This window comes from Saccopteryx leptura, chromosome 7 (genome assembly GCF_036850995.1).
Source record: "Saccopteryx leptura isolate mSacLep1 chromosome 7, mSacLep1_pri_phased_curated, whole genome shotgun sequence".
Classification (NCBI taxonomy): domain Eukaryota; kingdom Metazoa; phylum Chordata; class Mammalia; order Chiroptera; family Emballonuridae; genus Saccopteryx; species Saccopteryx leptura.
This window is the reverse complement of record NC_089509.1, coordinates 51,381,747-51,400,059: the sequence shown is the minus strand read 5'-3', so window position 1 is coordinate 51,400,059 and position 18,313 is coordinate 51,381,747. Positions and strand designations below refer to the sequence as shown.

The window sequence follows — 18,313 nt, the reverse complement described above, 5'->3', positions numbered from 1 at the left end:
TAAGATATCACCTTTTTAAAGATTTTTATGAGAAGCACAGTGCTGTGTAATTCCATTTTCAATAAAGTCTGAACTCTCACTCCATTGCAAATTTATCTGCTCATTCAGCTACTATGTGAGTATGGTACCCTTAAGGGTTTATAGCATTCAGTCTCTTTCAAATTTACATCCTTCTAGATCATTGGGGAGATACTTTAATTCTCTGGTGAGCTTAGTAAATAAGTCAAATGAACTAGAATAAAAAAAATAAGTAGGCAATGCTCAATTTTTTTCTTAGGTGTTTGCATAACTTTCTACAACATTAAATTTGCAGTTGTGGCAAAAAAAAAAGAAACTTTTCTTTCTTAGAATCTCGTACTACTTATTTGTGTTGTATGTGAGAAGCTATTTTAATAAAAGGTCAGGTGGGTATGAATGGTAATGGAACAACCCTTCCATTAGTGTAAACTCTCAGTATTCTAGGCTATAAAAGCCATAATGTAAAAAATAAATAATCCCCAAATCATTTCCATTGGCCTAAAGAATTCATTGCATGCCATTTTAAATCTAGCTTATCCTTTTAATTATGTATTTCTTGTGTTAGTAATAATATCTGAGTAACATATGGTTGGACAATTCTTGAGAACAGAAGACTTATCTTATTCATTTTGAGAGAACCAAGGCACTTAGTCCATTGTTTTGCAGACAAAGTTACAGATAAATCTGAATGAATGCATCCTTGGATCAGTGATGAAAAGACGCAGACACTGAAGAGAAGACTGACCAATGCAATCAAAATCAAAGGTCATCAATATTTCTTCATTTAAAATAATGAACATTGTGACCTTGTGTACCACAATAGAAAGAAGACATAAATCATCTACTTTCTTAAGCTATCCTATTAAAATAAACCATTTCAACCTAAATTATAATTTAAACTTCCAAATAAATATTCTATAATAGTGTATTATTGTAAGTTGTTTAATAAGGGTAGACATGTTTTACTTTTCTTTTTCAGACTTATGACACTAAGAAACTTAGAAAAGTTCCTTAAATATCTTTTTACTCATTTATATTGTCATTTTATTGCGGGCACTATTTCCAACAAAACCGCAATTTCTTTGACTGTACTGGGGGAAAGTCAGGGAATCTGATTCAAAAAACTTTAGAAGGATTGATCTTTAACTATTTTCCTAAACTCTGTATATGTGTGTATGTTGTATTCAAAAATACAAAAGAAAGAAAAAAATTTGCTAAATAAGTGTACATTACTCAACAAATAATAATAAAAATTTATAGGGAAGTTTAATCTTTATTTTTTTATATAAACAATGCTACCCTTTAAAATACTAAAGCAAGTCATAATTTGGCTCTCTACTACACCAATATTTCCTTTTAACCATCCCCAATTAAATTAAAAAATACATTTATGGTATAAAAGAATTTTTTTAAATCTTAAAGAGATTTTGTTAAAATATGTATTTTAAATAAGGACGTATTACTTATATAATAACATAAGCAATAACAACAGAACAGTTACAGAGTTACAGCTCAGATCTATAGAAGCATGAAAATAATAATGTATGGACTACTAACCTTGAGATCTCATGAACGCCAGTATCTTCTTGAAGACTCTATGCTTCTGAAAACATCTTTTCAGTCTGTTGATATCTCCTTATTTTTTCCTAAAAAAAGAAATTTATTTCAATATGTTATATTTTCCAAAGAATAAAGCTGATTACAAAGTGTAAATATGATGCAGGGGAGATAAATAGAAATCTTGTAATATAAATAAGGCATTAAATGCAGCACTAAGTAATTGTACTCTATGTAATTTAGTGCAGAAAGAATATCCATTCTAGAAGAATGTAGTAAATTTCTAATCATCATAACTGCTTTCATTCATTTACTTAGCTACAATTTAATTAAATATTCCTATGGACAAAAAGTTAAATTCCTTCCATCTTATTAATCAGCATTACACTAGATTTAAGTAACTTTCCAGTATATAGAGTATTTATACCTTCAAGACACACAAAAATCAAGAAAAATGAACCAAAATGCTATAGACAAATAGTTGATGACAATCACAATGAATATTAAAATTTTTTTTGTTTTTTGGTTTATTAAAAGAAAATAATTGAATTCTAATATTAAGTCAAATATTGATATATTCAGGTTTTAAGATAACTTAGATTTTAAGAAAATAGTTGAAACAAAAAATTTGTTAACAAAAACATAATTTAAGAAAAATCTTGTTTTTAATACACGGTGCCATAATTCAAAATAATTAGTGCAATAATTTAAAGAGATGACAATATTCTGGTAGTAATGATAAATTTTTATTTTTCCAGACTAAAATGTATATAATCACTTTTTCTAAAGAATTAATGAACTTTCTATTTTAATATGTTATGTCATATCCATATACAATGTAAAAATTTTCCTTAAAATGTGATGTGGAGAAACTCAGAAAGTGTGGTTCATTTATTGTTTCTATAACAGCCAGAAGTGAACTATTACTGATCATAGCCAGTAACAATGGCTGATGTAGAAATAGTATAAATGGATAACAAGAACGAAGAAATAGCCCGAAGAAACAACTTATGTTGACGTCATGCAAGCATGATTAAATATCAAAAATCTGCCCTGGCCGGTTGGCTCAGCGGTAGAGTGTCGGCTTGGCGTGCGGGGGACCTGGGTTCGATTCCCGGCCAGGGCACATAGGAGAAGTGCCCATTTGCTTCTCCACCCCCACCCCCTCCTTCCTCTCTGTCTCTCTCTTCCCCTCCCGCAGCCAAGGCTCCATTGGAGCAAGGATGGCCCGGGCGCTGGGGATGGCTCCTTGGCCTCTGCCCCAGGCACTAGAGTGGCTCTGGTAGCGGCAGAGCGACGCCCCGGAGGGGCAGAGCATCGCCCCCTGGTGGGCAGAGCATCGCCCCTGGTGGGCGTGCCGGGTGGATCCCGGTCGGGCGCATGCGGGAGTCTGTCTGACTATCTCTCCCTGTTTCCAGCTTCAGAGAAATACAAAAAAAAAAAAAAAAAATCAAAAATCTTTGAGAAAAAATATTATCTCAGGAAGTCTGTACTTCCAGGAGCCTCTTTCTCCCTTTAAACTTTCTTTGTATTCACATGGATATGTACAGATATATGGATTTAGAACAAACTGGAACATCTGTGGCACAACAGTAGTAGTGCGAAATTGTTGTTGGAAGTTTAGAACTAATAGAGATTATTGAGTCCAGTTTCGTTATTTTAAGTATCTTAAAACTCTTTTGACAATATTACCCTCAAATGATGACATGCTAAAAACTAAAGCAATAATTTGCATCACCTGCTGCATTCCTTTTTAAGAATAGTTCAGCATATAAATTTTCTGCCTACTTTGTTAAAGATACATGCTGTAAGATTGCAGGTAAACTAATTAAAAATCAACAAGCAGGCATGCTAACAGATCTTACCTGCTCCTAAATGTGTCCATGAAATATAAATGTTAAAATATTGCTTGCAATTAGAACAAAATACTAAAAATAAAGTATATGCTGCATTAAATGTTTATAGATGTCATTTATAATATCATCAATTTTGTTGATGAAAATTAACTCTATATTATTTAAATATCATTTTTACCTATTGAGGTTATCATTTAAGATTTTAGCCCTTCAAATAAGTTTTGCTGCTATAAAAAGTCAGGAAATTGCCTGACCTGTGGTGGCGCAGTGGATAAAGTGTCGACCTGGAAATGCTGAGGTCGCCAGTTCGAAACCCTGGGCTTGCCTGGTCAAGGCACATATGGGAGTTGATGCTTCCAGCTCCTCCCCTCCTTCTCTCTCTCTCTGTCTCTTCTCTCTCTCTCTCTTTCTCTCTCTCTCCCTCTCCTCTCTAAAAAATGAATAAATAAATTAAAAAAAGGTCAGGAAATTGCTATCTAGTTCAGTCTCCCTGTTTTACAAATAAGAAAACTAATTACTATAGTAAAATTTGTGACCTATTGTTAAATCTAAATGAAGAAATTAAGACTTTTGACTTAAAACTTTTAATTAAAAGCATTGTTGTATTTTACAGCCAAATACATAAAAAGACCCTTTTAGGCATTTAAGGTAGTCTACTGAGGGAAGCAAAACTATTGAGAAATCTAGTGATCTAAATTTATATTCCTCTGATTAACTTATAATTCAGTCAGAGGTCAAGGGATCCTTGGTATTGGAAAAAAAGGAACTTAGTGTCAGCCCTGGCTGGTTGGCTCAGTGGTAGAGTGTCGGCCTGGCATGCAGGAGTCCCAGGTTCGATTCCTGGCCAAGGCACATAGGAGAAGCACCCATCTGCTTCTCCAACCCTCCCACTCTCCTTCCTCTCTATCTCTCTCTTCCCCTCCCGCAGCCAAGGCTCCATTTGAGCAAAGTTGGCCGGGGCGCTGAGGATGGCTCTGTGGCCTCTGCCTCAGGCGCTAGAATGGCTCTGGTTGTAACAGAGCAATGCCCCAGATGGGCAGAGCATCGCCCCCTGGTGGGCATGCCAGGTGGATCCTGGTCGGGCACATGTGGGAGTCTGTCTGCCTCCCCATTTCCAGCTTCAGGACAGAAAAAAAAAAAAAGGAACTTAGTGCCTGACCAGTTCAAGTCCCTGGGAAGGAGTCCATCACAAAGAAAGAAGAATTCTGAAAGAACAAGTCATCATCAATGAAATGTTTCAAGTGCTGGGCATATGAAGATCGATGCTAGTTCTGGGCACAATGTGCAGTAGTTGATACTCAAAATCATTACAATCAAATGCCCTGGTTCTGTGAATGTGACTTGCGGACAATGGTTGCATGAAATTGTGTGAGGAAGAGTGTGTGTCCACATGTGAGAAAGAGAATTTAAAAAGTTGTGGTGCTAAGAATTTTAAGTCAATAGCACTTGCTCTGAGACCCAGGCAACTGTGTAGGGGAATAATCCCTAGATCAGCGGTTCTCAACCTGTGGGTCGCGACCCCGGCAGGGGTCGAAGGACCAAAACACAGGGGTCGCCTAAAGCCATCGGAAATACAACAATTAAACTAACCCTTAGCTTCAAATTCAACTACTTCTCAATATTATTTATACCAGTAGGACTATTCGTAACCTGATCAATCATAGAATTTTCAATATGATACATGCACTCAGACCCAAATATGAACCGCTTCTTTAAGTACCTACTAATATTTCTAATTACAATAATACATATTTACAAGACCTGAGTAATTAAGTATACTACAAAGACTCTTCAGTCCAATGAATCCTTGTCAACAGGACTATCCTCATCCAAGAGGGGTCTCTTGATCTACCAACCTCCGTGAAACCAACAACCCGACGGACACCACATGGTAGCACTCTTCTTGCTCTGGGCCCATTAATCGTGGGGGTTTCTAAACTGGGTCATAAACGGCATCTGGTTCTTACCTCAGGGCCATTGGGACGTAAAATCGCCCACAACTTGCTCGTAAATAAGACATCTCGATGGATCAGTCGCTATTAAGTCTGTGATCCCGGCATACCTTGCACTGTCATGCCTGGGGTGGGTTTTTATTTTTTGGGGGATGCTTGGATTCAGCCTTGGCCGTGGAGGCCTCGATGCAGTCAAATAAAGTCAAGCTGGACTTTAAAGTCAGATTTCCTCGGACAATGAATACCACTGAGATAAGGAATAATTCATGGTTTAGGATATAAATTCAAGTAACACAATAAGGTTATGTTACCCAGGGATATTTACCCTAAGGGGCTATTAGATTAATGGTTTCAGGACATAAGACTTTAAGCTATTACAGGCACGCACGCACAGGTGCAATTATTATATTTCCCACCATCCTATTTCCTTCCTCAAGTCGACTAATCCCAAATCGATTAATTGTAATACAGCGATGACTCCTTCACTTAACATCAAAACAAATAATAGCAATCCACAGTTAAAAGGGACAAACCTGAACTCTTATGCTAATCGGAAATACATATTTTATGTATTTTCCGATGGCTTTAGGCGACCCCTATGTTTTGGTGGTTTGACCCCGCCGGGGTTGCAACCCACAGGTTGAGAACCGCTGCCCTAGATAATACATCTCAGGAAGGTCTAGGGCAGGCATGGCCAACAGTTTTTGCCCCTGGGCCAGATTAGAAAGAAAACTTTTCTCATGGGCCAGACAAAATATTAAAATTAAAAAATGTTAAATACAAAAATGATTTGTTTAAGTAAACAAAATTTTATTATGTAATTTGTTTATGAATAAATGTGAGTGAAAAAAATTTTAATATACAATGTTATTTTAATAAAAATATAATTACATACCATATAAATATCCAAATTCTATCGCAATCAATCGAAACAATGAGCTTGAAGGGGTTATATCGCAAATAAAACAATTATTTCGTTTTACAAACAGCCTGGACACGTTTTCAGTTATCAACTGCAGCTATTGTCTATGCTACAATGCCACTTGATTCAAAGCACACTTGACCACAAAAATAACAAATTGTTTGACCTTGGGAGCGCACTGGCAAACTCGCCTAAAAGAATGTGGGTTTCACATCGCTGCTAAACGTCAAACAGTTCATATCGAGTACAGACGAGTACAAAAGTTGTAAATCTTTATAATGAATTTTTTTAAAAAAATAAAGAAGTATTGCGAATCCATTTGACCAATTATTGGAAGTTAACCCTAAATTAGTCACACATGGAATTCTTTTCTGAGTATCACTATCTTCTTAAATATCTCGATTTCCAATAATCAAAGATGCTTCCACTTCTGAGTAGCTGAGATTTTAAAGTAGCGGAGAATATTAAAAATTTAATCGTGGGCCGCATAAACTCATTATGCGGGCCGGATCCGGTCCGCGGGCTGTATGTTGGCCATGCCTGGTCTAGGGGCTGCTACTCTTCCTTTGCAAACCTTCTGGGTATATCAGAGGGGGACTACACAGGTTCGGTGGAAACTGCCACTTTTCTGGAAACATATGTTATGAGGTGATCACAACCTGAGTTGGAGATCCCCAGCACTGCTTGAGTGGGATCCTGGTCCCATGGATGGTCTCAGCCGTCAGTGCTAGGTGATACCTGGACAGATTTGTGGATAAATATAACCATCTTAGATACTATGAAAAATATTCAACTAGGGTAAAATTTATAAACTGAAGAACATGTACACTAGTATAAATGAGATGCTATTTGTCTTTTTTGTGCTTATAGAAAGAACCCCAGTTTCTGATTATGAGTTCTCTGAAAAATAAAACAGGCACTATCATTTAAGAAATGTGTATCTAACACTATGGTCCATATCTGGTCTTTTCTAATATCAGGGTTTCAATTGAGGAATTCCCCAAGAAACAGTTTTTTCACTTTTAGAAGTTCCTGCAATATTGCAGGACTAGAGAGAAAGGTGAACATCACTCTCCTGGTCCCTGCCCTTGGCTTCCTGTTTGCCCATGAACATTAATGCAAATCATCCTACAAATCCCATCAACCATTCAGAATGGCAAGAGTCAAGCCACTCTCCCATGTTTGTCAACATTTTCCCTGAAGGACACCTTTAGTAGGTCAGTAGAAAAGCTCTTGTTGGCCTGTTTTACTCAATAGTCATAGTAGACTTCACTGAGGTCACTGAAGGTTACACCTCAATGGTAGCCGTAACTGAGCTATAAGATCAGCTTGTGTTATTTTTAATGAATGATTCAATGATTAGCTCTAAGGAAATATAACTTGTTTAAAACACTCTTATCTTGCTCCTGCCTTACAGAAAATTTCTGGCAAATGCTGGGGTTTTGAGATAAACTTGTCCTAGATTTACAGAGTTTGAGGCTTCCCTTCCAAGCTGATCACTTTGCGTGTCTGGAAGCATGGCTCATATACATCTATGAACGTAAGTGCAGAAAAGTGATACTGCTACTCAGTGTTTCTAAGGTGATGCTAAGACTTTTAAGTTCAGTACAATAGTTTAATTGCATTTGTAACTGCATCTTAAAATACATTATTGCAGCCCTGGCTGGATAGCTTGGTTGGTAGAGCATTGTCCTAAAGCACAGAAATTGCTGGTTCAATCCCTGGTCAGAACACATACAGGACAGAGTGATGTTTCTGTCCCTCTCTATATCCCCCTTTCTCTCTCTAAAATCAATAAAAATAAACATTTAAAAATACAATATTGCAAAATTAATATGCCAGCAACCAGCAAAAGCATCATTCACTCAGAAGGACAGTTTCCTAAGGCAAAGGGCCAAGAGCAACTAAATCTAGCAGAAAAGATGAATCTGCCATGTAAGGTCTGACTTTTAAAATTTTTTTTTGTGGCAGAGACAGGGAGAGTCAGAGAGAGGGACAGATAGGGACAGACAGACAGGAACGCAGAGAGATGAGAAGCATCAATTCTTCGTTGTGGTTCCTTAGTTGTTCATTGATTGCGTTCTCATCCGTGCCTTGACTGGAGGCACATACAGAAGACCAAGTGACTCCTTGCTCTAACCAGAGACCTTGGGCTCAAGCTGGTGAGCTTTGCTCAAACCAGATGAGCCCGCGCTCAAGCTGGCGACCTCGGGGTCTCGAACCTGGGTCCTTCACATCCCAATCTGACGCTATCCACTGTGCCACCACCTGGTCAGGCAAAGTCTGACTATTTTTTAAGAGACTAAAACCTCACTGATAGTCATACTGATTCTATTTAGAATTATTTCATAAATAACAATATCACTCCAATTTTGTACCTCCACACACATGCTTAAGTGCACTTTTTAAATTATGTATATGCAGCCAGTAATTCACTCATTTAACAAACCAAAAACAAATTTCTATTTTTCTGACGTGTTGCACAACAATAAAGCAGTATCACATGACCAAAAAAGTTTCTAAAATGACAGTACTTAGTCATTCTATTTTAGTAAATTGAACAAAAGTTGTTAAAACAAATTCAATCAATCCTGTTTAGGCTATTTATATATCAGGTAGTCACCATGGTGTTCTTCCACTCAATAGGCTGTGTTCTAAAGTGCAAAAAAATTCTCTACAATTTTTCAGACATATCCCCATGGAGGCATAGGAAAAGACTTAATTGAGAATTTGCAAGAATTATAAGAGAATCTAGGTGAAAGTTTAGGTAAAAATTTCAAAACCCAAGGAAGTAGATAGTTTTCCCCCAAAATTGTAAATTAGTAAGATTGAAACAAGAAGAGGTGCAAACTCGATTAGACAGAATATCGTAAGAGATGGAAAGGTATTTCAGGTTCTTCCCTCACAAGGACAAACAGCATCAGCAGGGTAGAGGGAAGCCTTAAAGAACCTGTGCAAGCCTGACCTGTGGTGGTGCAGTGGATAAAGCGTCGACCTGGAAATGCTGAGGTCACTGGTTCAAAACCCTGGGCTTGCCTGGTCAAGGCACATATGGGAGTTGATGCTTCCAGCTCCTCCCCCTTCTCTCTCTCTGTCTCTCCTCTCTCTCTCCCTCTCTGTCTCTCCCTCTCCTCTCTAAAATGAATAAATAAAAAAATTTAAAAAAAAGTACATCACCTTAAAAAAAAAAAAAAAAGAACCTGTGCAATAAGTCTCCAAATTGTTTAGATCATACACTTCAGCAACAAAAAAGCTTCTTGCTCTCTACACATTTTTCACACAGCCCACTAACGTTCACACTTCTCCACTTAACCAATTGTAGAGTCCATCATTTATCATGGTAGTCTCTTCCTTGCACACACACTCACCTCCAAGGCCTTTCTCTCTTTTCTTCAAATTAGTGTGACAAAAATAAAGTCACCTAGCTAAGTTCAGCTGTCTTCCTCCATGAAGCTGTCCCTAGCAGCTGAACAGATGATTATAACTAGAGAAAATGTAGGATATTGCTTTAATGCCATAGTTATTGTTTATTGTTACAATATAAAGATCTTCAAGTGGGTCCCCTGATCATCTTATTACATTTCCCTTATTAATTCATGTTTCAACTCTGACACTACTAAAAGAAGCACACTTGTTTCTTTTCAACTCTTCAACATTTTTCCCCATCTTCTCTTTCTCAGTTTATGATATTGCTTCTGAGAACATTGGAAGAACGATGATTTATTTTCTTCTTCAACCACTATATTTTGTATATCTTTGATATCTGTATTCATACAGTCAGCCATCAATCCTGTTATAATGAAAAACTATTATTTCTCCAAACTAAGTTCAACCTTTTCTCTTAAGCCTTGAATTTCTTTTCCTTTCACCGACTTTAGGTTATCTGTTACTTCAATTATCCTCTTCTCTTCTGCATTGTCATTTTTTATGTTTTCTTTTAAAGTTACACTTTTCCTTTTTAAAAAATTTATTTATTGATTTTAGTGAGAGAGAATAGGAGAGAGAGAGAAAGAGAGAGAGGAACATCGATCTGTTCCTGTATGTGCCCTGAATGAGGATTGAACTGGTAGCCTCCATGCTTTGGGACAATACTCTAACCAACTGAGCTACCTGGCCAGGGCTGCATTGTCATTTTCTCTTCATATTACTGGATAATTCCCATCTGTCTGTAAATATGTTCAATATCTCCCAGCTTTAAATTTTCCTTTACATCAGTTTTCTATCTCACCATCATCTTATTTCTACAGTCTACAGCACTTTCTCAAAATAGGGCATTCTCCATTCCTCAGATAAAATTTTATATTGAACTCTCCAAAATTAGCCTTCATTTTCACAACTCCACTGAAACAGTACTATCAAGGTCAGCAGTGAAATTAAATATTGCCAAATACAATGGTAAATTTTTAGTCCTTATCTTTCATAATGTCTCGAGAGAGTTTCACTCACATTTTCTTGAAATATTTCTTTTTACTTAGCTTCTAGGATACTGTACATGAGGCTTGTCTCCTACGTCATTTGCTGTCCTTTCTAAATCTCCCTGCCTGATTTTTTCTATTCTTACTCTACTCTTTTAGTGGACTGTGGTCTGAGACTTAACTATCTGACTCTTTCCCAGGAAAGCCAGTCTTCTATCTTTAAATAGCACCATTTATTTGAGTCCAAAATTTAGACCTCTAGTCTGAACCTCTCCCCTGACTATTAGATTCTTATCTCACCACCTACTTTATATCAATAGCTCCACTTGAATGGCTAATAAGCTGATAAACTTAACACATCAAAACAAAATAATAAAAATGAAATGAAAGGAAGGAAGAAAATAACCTACTCCAGACTTCCCCTACCTCAGTCTTTCCAATTTTAATAAATGGCATCACTGTTTACCCAATGGGTCCTATTAAAAATCTAAGTCCTGGAGAGAAGGCTTATTCTGGAATTGCAGCAGAATACACACAAGTTGAACCTGCAGCATCTTATTGTGATGGAAAGGGAAAGAAAAAAAGATATGCTCTGGTATGTCATAAGGACACAAGAACTGACTGACTTAAAAATACTTTCAGTGGTCAAAGTTGGAATAATTTAAGCAATAAAAATTAATGATAGTATTAGGTTATATCCCAAAGAATAAAAATAAAAATTTGTGAATCTCCATCACATAAATATTTGCCTGAATAAATAAATAAATAAGAGATATGTAACAAAGTTTCTTCACAAGACTTCCAAACAATACATATATGTAAGTACTCTCCCCAATTCAAGAAGTGGAGTTTGATCCCTATCTCCCACATTAAGCGTGAGCTGTATTTAGTAAGTTGCTTCCAAAGAATAGAATGTGGCAAAAGGAAAATAGCAATGTTACAATGGAGAAAAATGGCAGATACTATCTTAATTAAATGACTAACATTATTATCACCAATGATAAATCATGCTGATCTCTCTACTGCCTAATACACAAAAGAGCACTTCCCTGCTGTAATATTCTTCCTTCAGATCCACAACTCAAGTCTAATCAGGAGAAAATACCAGAGAAAAATAAATTCGAGGAACAGTCTAATTATCCTTTTCAAAAAGTAATGGTCCTGAAAAACAAAGAAAGACTGAGAAACTGGCATAGGTCAGAGGAAACTAATGGGACATGACTAAATTTGATGTGATATCCTTAAATAGATTTTGGGATAGAAAAAGGACATCTGTAGATAAACTATGAAATATGAAGAGTCTGTGGCTTGGTGAACAGCACTATGTAGTAATGCTAAAATCCTTTGTTTGGATGAGTGTACACTGTTATGTAAGATGTTAACATTGAGGGAAGCTGAACGAAGGGTCTACAGGATTTAACTTCACTATTTTTGCAACTTTTTCTTTAATCAAAAATTCCTTAAAAATAAAATTTTAGTTTAAAAAATCTAGTCATTATTTATGTTTATCTTTCTTTTAAATCCCACATCCAAATAGTACCTTCCGTCAGCTCTACCTTTAAAATGTTTCCTGAATCTGACCACTTTTCATCAAGTTTCCACATCTCTCACTTCTATTAGCAGACAATAATTCTCACGTGGTCTCTTTTTCTTCTCCATTGACTCCCCATCCTCCCTCCCTTCCTCCTCCCTCCCTCCCTCCCTCCCTCTTTTCCTTCCTTCCTTCCTTCCTTCCTTCCTTCCTTCCTTCCTTCCTTCCTTCCTTCCTCCCTCCCTCCCTCCCTCCTTTCCTTCCTTCCTTCCTTCCTTCCTTCCTTCCTTCCTTCCTTCCTTCCTTCCTTCCTTCCTTCCTTCTTTCCTTCCTTCCTTCCTTCCTTCCTTCCTTCCTTCCTTCCTTCCTTCCTTCCTTCCTTCCTTCCTTCCTTCCTTCCTTCCTTCCTTCCTTCATTTTCCCTCCCTCCTTCCCTCCCTCCTTTCCTTCCTTCTTTCCATCATCCATCCTTCCTTCTTTTTTCTCTTTCTTTCTTTTCTTTCTTTGACAGAGACAGAGACCAAAAGACAGGGAGAGAGATGAGAAGCATCAATACGTAGTTGTGACACCCTTAGTTGTTTATTGATTGCTTTCTCATATGTGCCTTGACGGGAAGGGGGGAGGGGGGCTCCAGCCAAGCCAGTAACCTTGGGCTCAAGCCAACAACTATGGGGTCAAGTTTATGATCTCACACTAAAGCTGGTGACACTGTAGCTGGATGGGCCTGCGTTCAAGCCAGGTGAGTTTCTTGCTCAAGCTGGTGACCTCTGGTTTTCAAACCTGGGTCCTCAGCGTCCCCATTGCTTATTTATTGCGTTAAGCTCCTTGCTAACATCTCACATTTGCTCTTCTTTTTAGAGACCTCTTTCCACTCCAGATATTGCATGGTCCATTCTCTCAGCTTATCAAGTCTTTATCAAGATAGCATCTCCTTGCAGGGGCCTTTTATGACCATTCTATTTAAAATAGGTACCCTCACGCCTATATCCTAACACTGTTTTATTTTTCTTCACAGTACATTTATGACCATTTATGATAGGGGTCGGGAACCTATGGCTCTCAAGCCAGATTTGGCTCTTTTGATAGCTGCATCTGGCTCACAGACAAATCTTTAATAAAAAAAAATAATAACGTTAAAAATATAAAACATTCTCGCCCTGGCCGGTTGGCTCAGCGGTAGAGCGTCGGCCTAGCGTACGGAGGACCCGGGTTCAATTCCTGGCCAGGGCACACAGGAGAAGCACCCATTTGCTTCTCCACCCCTCCGCTGCGCTTTCCTCTCTGTCTCTCTCTTCCCCTCCTGCAGCCAAGGCTCCATTGGAGCAAAGATGGCCCGGGCGCTGGGGATGGCTCTGTGGCCTCTGCCTCAGGCGCTAGAGTGGCTCTGGTCGCAACATGGCAACGCCAGGATGGGCAGAGCATCACCCCCTGGTGGGCAGAGCGTCGCTCCATGGTGGGCGTGCCGGGTGGATCCCAGTCGGGCGCATGCGGGAGTCTGTCTGACTGTCTCTCCCTGTTTCCAGCTTCAGAAAAATGAAAAAATAATAATAATAAATAAATAAATAAAACATTCTCATATATTACAATCCATTCATTTCCTACTATTCGTGCTCATGGTTGTGGGTGGCTGGAGCCAATCACAGCTGTCCTCCAGGATAACACCAAATTTTTATTGGATAATGTGTAATGTACACGGGTCATTGTGAGGTCAGGAAGTAAACTTTCCTCCTTTTAATCAAGTAGTCAGCTAGCTAATTGCAGAAACCCTTTTGACGAAGAAGATAGCTAAAAGGAAAAAAGATGAGGAGTATCGTACTTTTCAGTAGGAATGGACAGAGGAATTTGCCTTTGTGGAGAGAGCAGGTTCTGTAGTTTGTCTAATATGCAATGATAAAATTGCATCGATGAAACGGTCAAATATAAAGTGGCACTTCGACACACACCATACTACATTTGCATCGAAATATCCAGTGGGGGACAGCAAGAAGAAAGCATGTCAAGAGCTACTGTGCAGAGTGCAAACAAGTCAGCAGCAACTCTGTGTTTGGACCCAACAAGGTGACTGGAATTCAGCTAGCTTTGCTGGTGCTTTAGCAATTGTGAGAAACAGAAAGCCATTCACAGATGGGAAGTATGCCAAAACATTCATGCTTGATGTTGCCAATGAACTTTTTGACGACTTTTTGGATAAAGACAGATAATCAAATGAATAAAAGACATGCCTCTGTCAGCAAGAACTGTTCACGATCATACCATCATGATGGCAAATCAAATTGAGGCAACACAAGTAAAGGGCATAAATTCTTTTCTCTCGCTTTGGATGAGTCAACAGACGTAAGCCATTCATCCCAGTTCAGTGTGATTGCAAGGTATGCTGTCAGTGACACACTACGTGAGGAAAGTCTTGCTGTTTTGCCTATGAAAGAGACGACAAGAGGGAAGGATTTATTCAAGTCTTTCACTGAGTTCACTAAAGAAAAAACTCTACCAATGGATAAACTTATTTTGGTGTGTACTGATAGTGCTCCGTGCATGGTGGGGAAAAACAGAGGATTTGTAGTGCTTCTTCGTGAACACGAAAAGAGACCCATCCTAAGTTTTCACTGCATCCTACATCAGGGGCAATTTGTGCTCAGATGTGTGGTGAGTAGCTTGGTGAGGTGATGCTGCTGGTCATTCGGGTGGTCAACTTTATTGTTCTCTGAGCTTTAAATTATCACCAGTTTAAAACAGTGCTGGATGAAGTTGGGAATTATTATCCTGGTCTGCTTCTGCACAGCAATGTGCATTGGTTGTCAAGAGTAAAGGTGCTCAGCCTTTTCGCGGCTTGTCTGAGCGAAATCTGGACTTTTCTTTTTTTTGTTTTGTTTTTTTATGAATTTTACTAGGGTGACATCAATATATCAGGGTACATATGTTCAAAGAAAACATGTCCAGGTTATCTTGTCAATCAATCATGTTGCTTACCTATCACTCAAAGTCAGATTGTCCTCTGTCACCTTCTATCTAGTTTTCGTTATGCCCCTCCCCCTCCCCCTTTCTCTCTCCCTCTCCCCCCACCCCCTGTAACCACCACACTCTTGTCCATGTCTCTTAGTCTCGTTTTTATATCCCACCTACGTATGGAATAATGCAGTTCCTGGTTTTTTCTGATTTACTTATTTCACTTCATATAATGTTATCAAGATCCCATCATTTTGCTGTAAATGATCCAATGCCATTATTTCTTATGGCTGAGTAGTATTCCATAGTGTATATGTGCCACATCTTCTTTATCCAGTTATCTATTGAAGGGCTTTTTGGTTGTTTCCATGTCCTGGCCACTGCGAACAATGCTGCAATGAACATGGGGCTGCATGTGTCTTTATGTATCAATGTTTCTGAGTTTTTGGGGTATATACCCAGTAGAGGGATTGCTGGGTCATAAGGTAGTTCTATTTTCAGTGTTTTGAGGAACCACCATACTTTCTTCCATAATGGTTGTACTACTTTACATCCCACCAACAGTGAATGAGGGCTCCTTTTTCTCCACAGTCTCTCCAACATTTGCTATTACCTGTCTTGTTAATAATAGCTAATCTAACAGGTGTGAGGTGGTATCTCATTGCAGTTTTGATTTGCATTTCTCTAATAACTAAAGAAAATGAGCATCTTTTCATATATCTGTTGGCCATTTGTATTTCTTCCTAGGAGAAGTGTCTGTTCATGTCCTCTTCCCATCTTTTTATTGGATTGTTCATTTGTTTGTTGTTGAGTTTTATAAGTTCTTTGTATATTTTGGATATTAGGCCCTTATCTGTGCTGTTGTTTGAAAATATCATTTCCCATTTAGTTGGCTGTCTGTTTATTTTGTTATCAGTTTCTCTTGCTGAGCAAAAACTTCTTAGTCTGATGTAGTCCCATTCATTAATTTTTGCCTTCACTTCTCTTGCCTTTGGAGTCAAATTTATAAAATGCTCTTTAAAACCAAAGTCCAGCCCTGGCCGGTTGGCTCAGCAATAGAGCCTCGGCCTGGTGTGCGGGGGGACCCGGGTTCGATTACCGGCCAGGGCACATAGGAGAAGCGCCCATTTGCTTCTCCACCCCCTCCCCCTCCTTCCTCTCTGTCTCTCTCTTCCCCTCCCGCAGCCAAGGCTCCATTGGAGCAAAGATGGCCCGGGCGCTGGGGATGGCTCCTTGGCCTCTGCCCCAGGCGTTAGAGTGGCTCTGGTCACGGCAAAGTGACACCCCGGAGGGGAAGAGCATCGCCCCCTGGTGGGCAGAGCATCGCCCCTGGTGGGCGTGCCAGGTGGATCCTGGTTGGGCGCATGCGGGAGTCTGTCTGACTCTCTCTCCCCGTTTCCAGCTTCAGAAAAATACAAAATAATTTTAAAAAATAAATAAATAAATAAAACCAAAGTCCATGAGTTTAGAACCTATGTCTTCTTCTATGTACTTTATTGTTTCAGGTCTTATATTTAGATCTTTGATCCATTTTGAATTAATTTTAGTACAAGGGGACAAACTGTAGTCGAGTTTCATTCTTTTGCATGTGGCTTTCCAGTTTTCCCAGCACCATTTGTTGAAGAGGCTTTCTTTTCTCCATTGTGTGTTGTTGGCTCCTTTATCAAAAATTATTTGACCATATATATGTGGTTTTATTTCTGGGCTTTCTATTCTGTTCCATTGGTCTGAGTGTCTATTTTTCTGCCAATACCACGCTGTTTTCATTGTCGTGGCCTTATAATATAGTTGAAGTCAGGTATTGTAATGCCCCCAGCTTCATTCTTTTTCTTTAGGATTGCTTTGGCTATTCGGGGGTTTTTTATAGTTCGATATAAATCTGATGATTTTTTGTTCCATTTCTTTAAAAAATGTCATTGGAATTTTGATGGGAATTGCATTAAATTTGTATATTGCTTTAGGTAATATGGCCATCTTGATTATATTTATTCTTCCTAAACAAGAATAATGAATTATTCTTCCATCTCATTATATCTTTTTCGATTTCCCTTAACAATGGTTTGTAGTTTTCATTATATAAGTCCTTTACATTCTTTGTTATGTTTATTCCTAGATATTTTTTTGTTGTTGCAATCGTGAAGGGGATTATTTTTTTGAGTTTGTTCTCAAATGTTTCATTGTTGGCATATAGAAAGGCTATGGACTTTTGTATGTTAATTTTGTATCCTGCGACCTTACTGTATTGGCTTATTGTTTCTAGTAGTCTTTTTGTGGATTCTTCGGGTTTTCGATGTATAGGATCATATCATCTGCAAAAAGTGATACCTTTACTTCTTCTTTTCTGATATGGATGCCTTTTATTTCTTTGTCTTGTTGATTGCTCTGGCTAGAACCTCTAGTACCACATTAAATAAGAGTGGAGAGAGTGGAAACCCTGTCTTGTTCCAGATTTAAAGGGGAAAGCCTTCAGTTTTGTGCCATTTAATATAATTTTAGCTGATGGTTTATCATATATGGCCTGTATCATGTTGAGATATTCTCCTTCTATACCCATTTTGTTGAGCGTCTTAAACATAAATTGTGTTGTATTTTATCGAATGCCTTTTCTGCATCTATTGATAAGATCATGTAGTTTTTGTTCTTTGTTTTGCTTATATGGTGTATTACGTTAACCGTTTTACGTATGTTGAACTATCCGTGAGATTCTGGGATGAATCCCACTTGATCATGATGTATTATTTTTTTAATATGTTGTTGTATTCGATTTGCTAGTATTTTGTTTAGTATTTTAGCATCTGTATTCATTAGAGATATTGATCTGTAGTTTTCTTTTTTTGTGCCATCCTTGCCTGGTTTCGGAATGAGGGTTATGTTGGCCTCATAAAATGTGTTTGGAAGTATTGCTTCTTCAATTTTTTGGAAGAGTTTCAGTAGAATAGGAACCAAGTCTTCTTTGAATGTTTGATAAAATTCGCTGGTATAGCCGTCTGGGCATAGACTTTTATTTTTGGGGAGGTTGTTAAGGTTTTTTCTATTTCTTCTCTACTAATAGGTCTGTTTAGGCTTTCTGCTTCTTCTTGACTCAGTCTAGGAAGGTTGTATTGTTCTAGGAATTTATC

At 38.1% G+C, this 18,313-nt stretch overlaps 1 protein-coding gene across 1 annotated transcript in view; it reads right to left on the bottom strand.

The window, feature by feature from the left end:
* CSRNP3 (cysteine and serine rich nuclear protein 3) overlaps positions 1 to 18,313 on the bottom strand; it is a 229,432-nt gene that overhangs the window by 168,944 nt on the left and 42,175 nt on the right. Inside the window, exon 3 of the mRNA XM_066345074.1 lies at positions 1,576 to 1,664. Coding sequence (XP_066201171.1) covers positions 1,576 to 1,588 — 13 coding nt within the window. The 5' untranslated portion in view covers positions 1,589 to 1,664. The remainder of the gene's footprint in view (positions 1 to 1,575; positions 1,665 to 18,313) is intronic.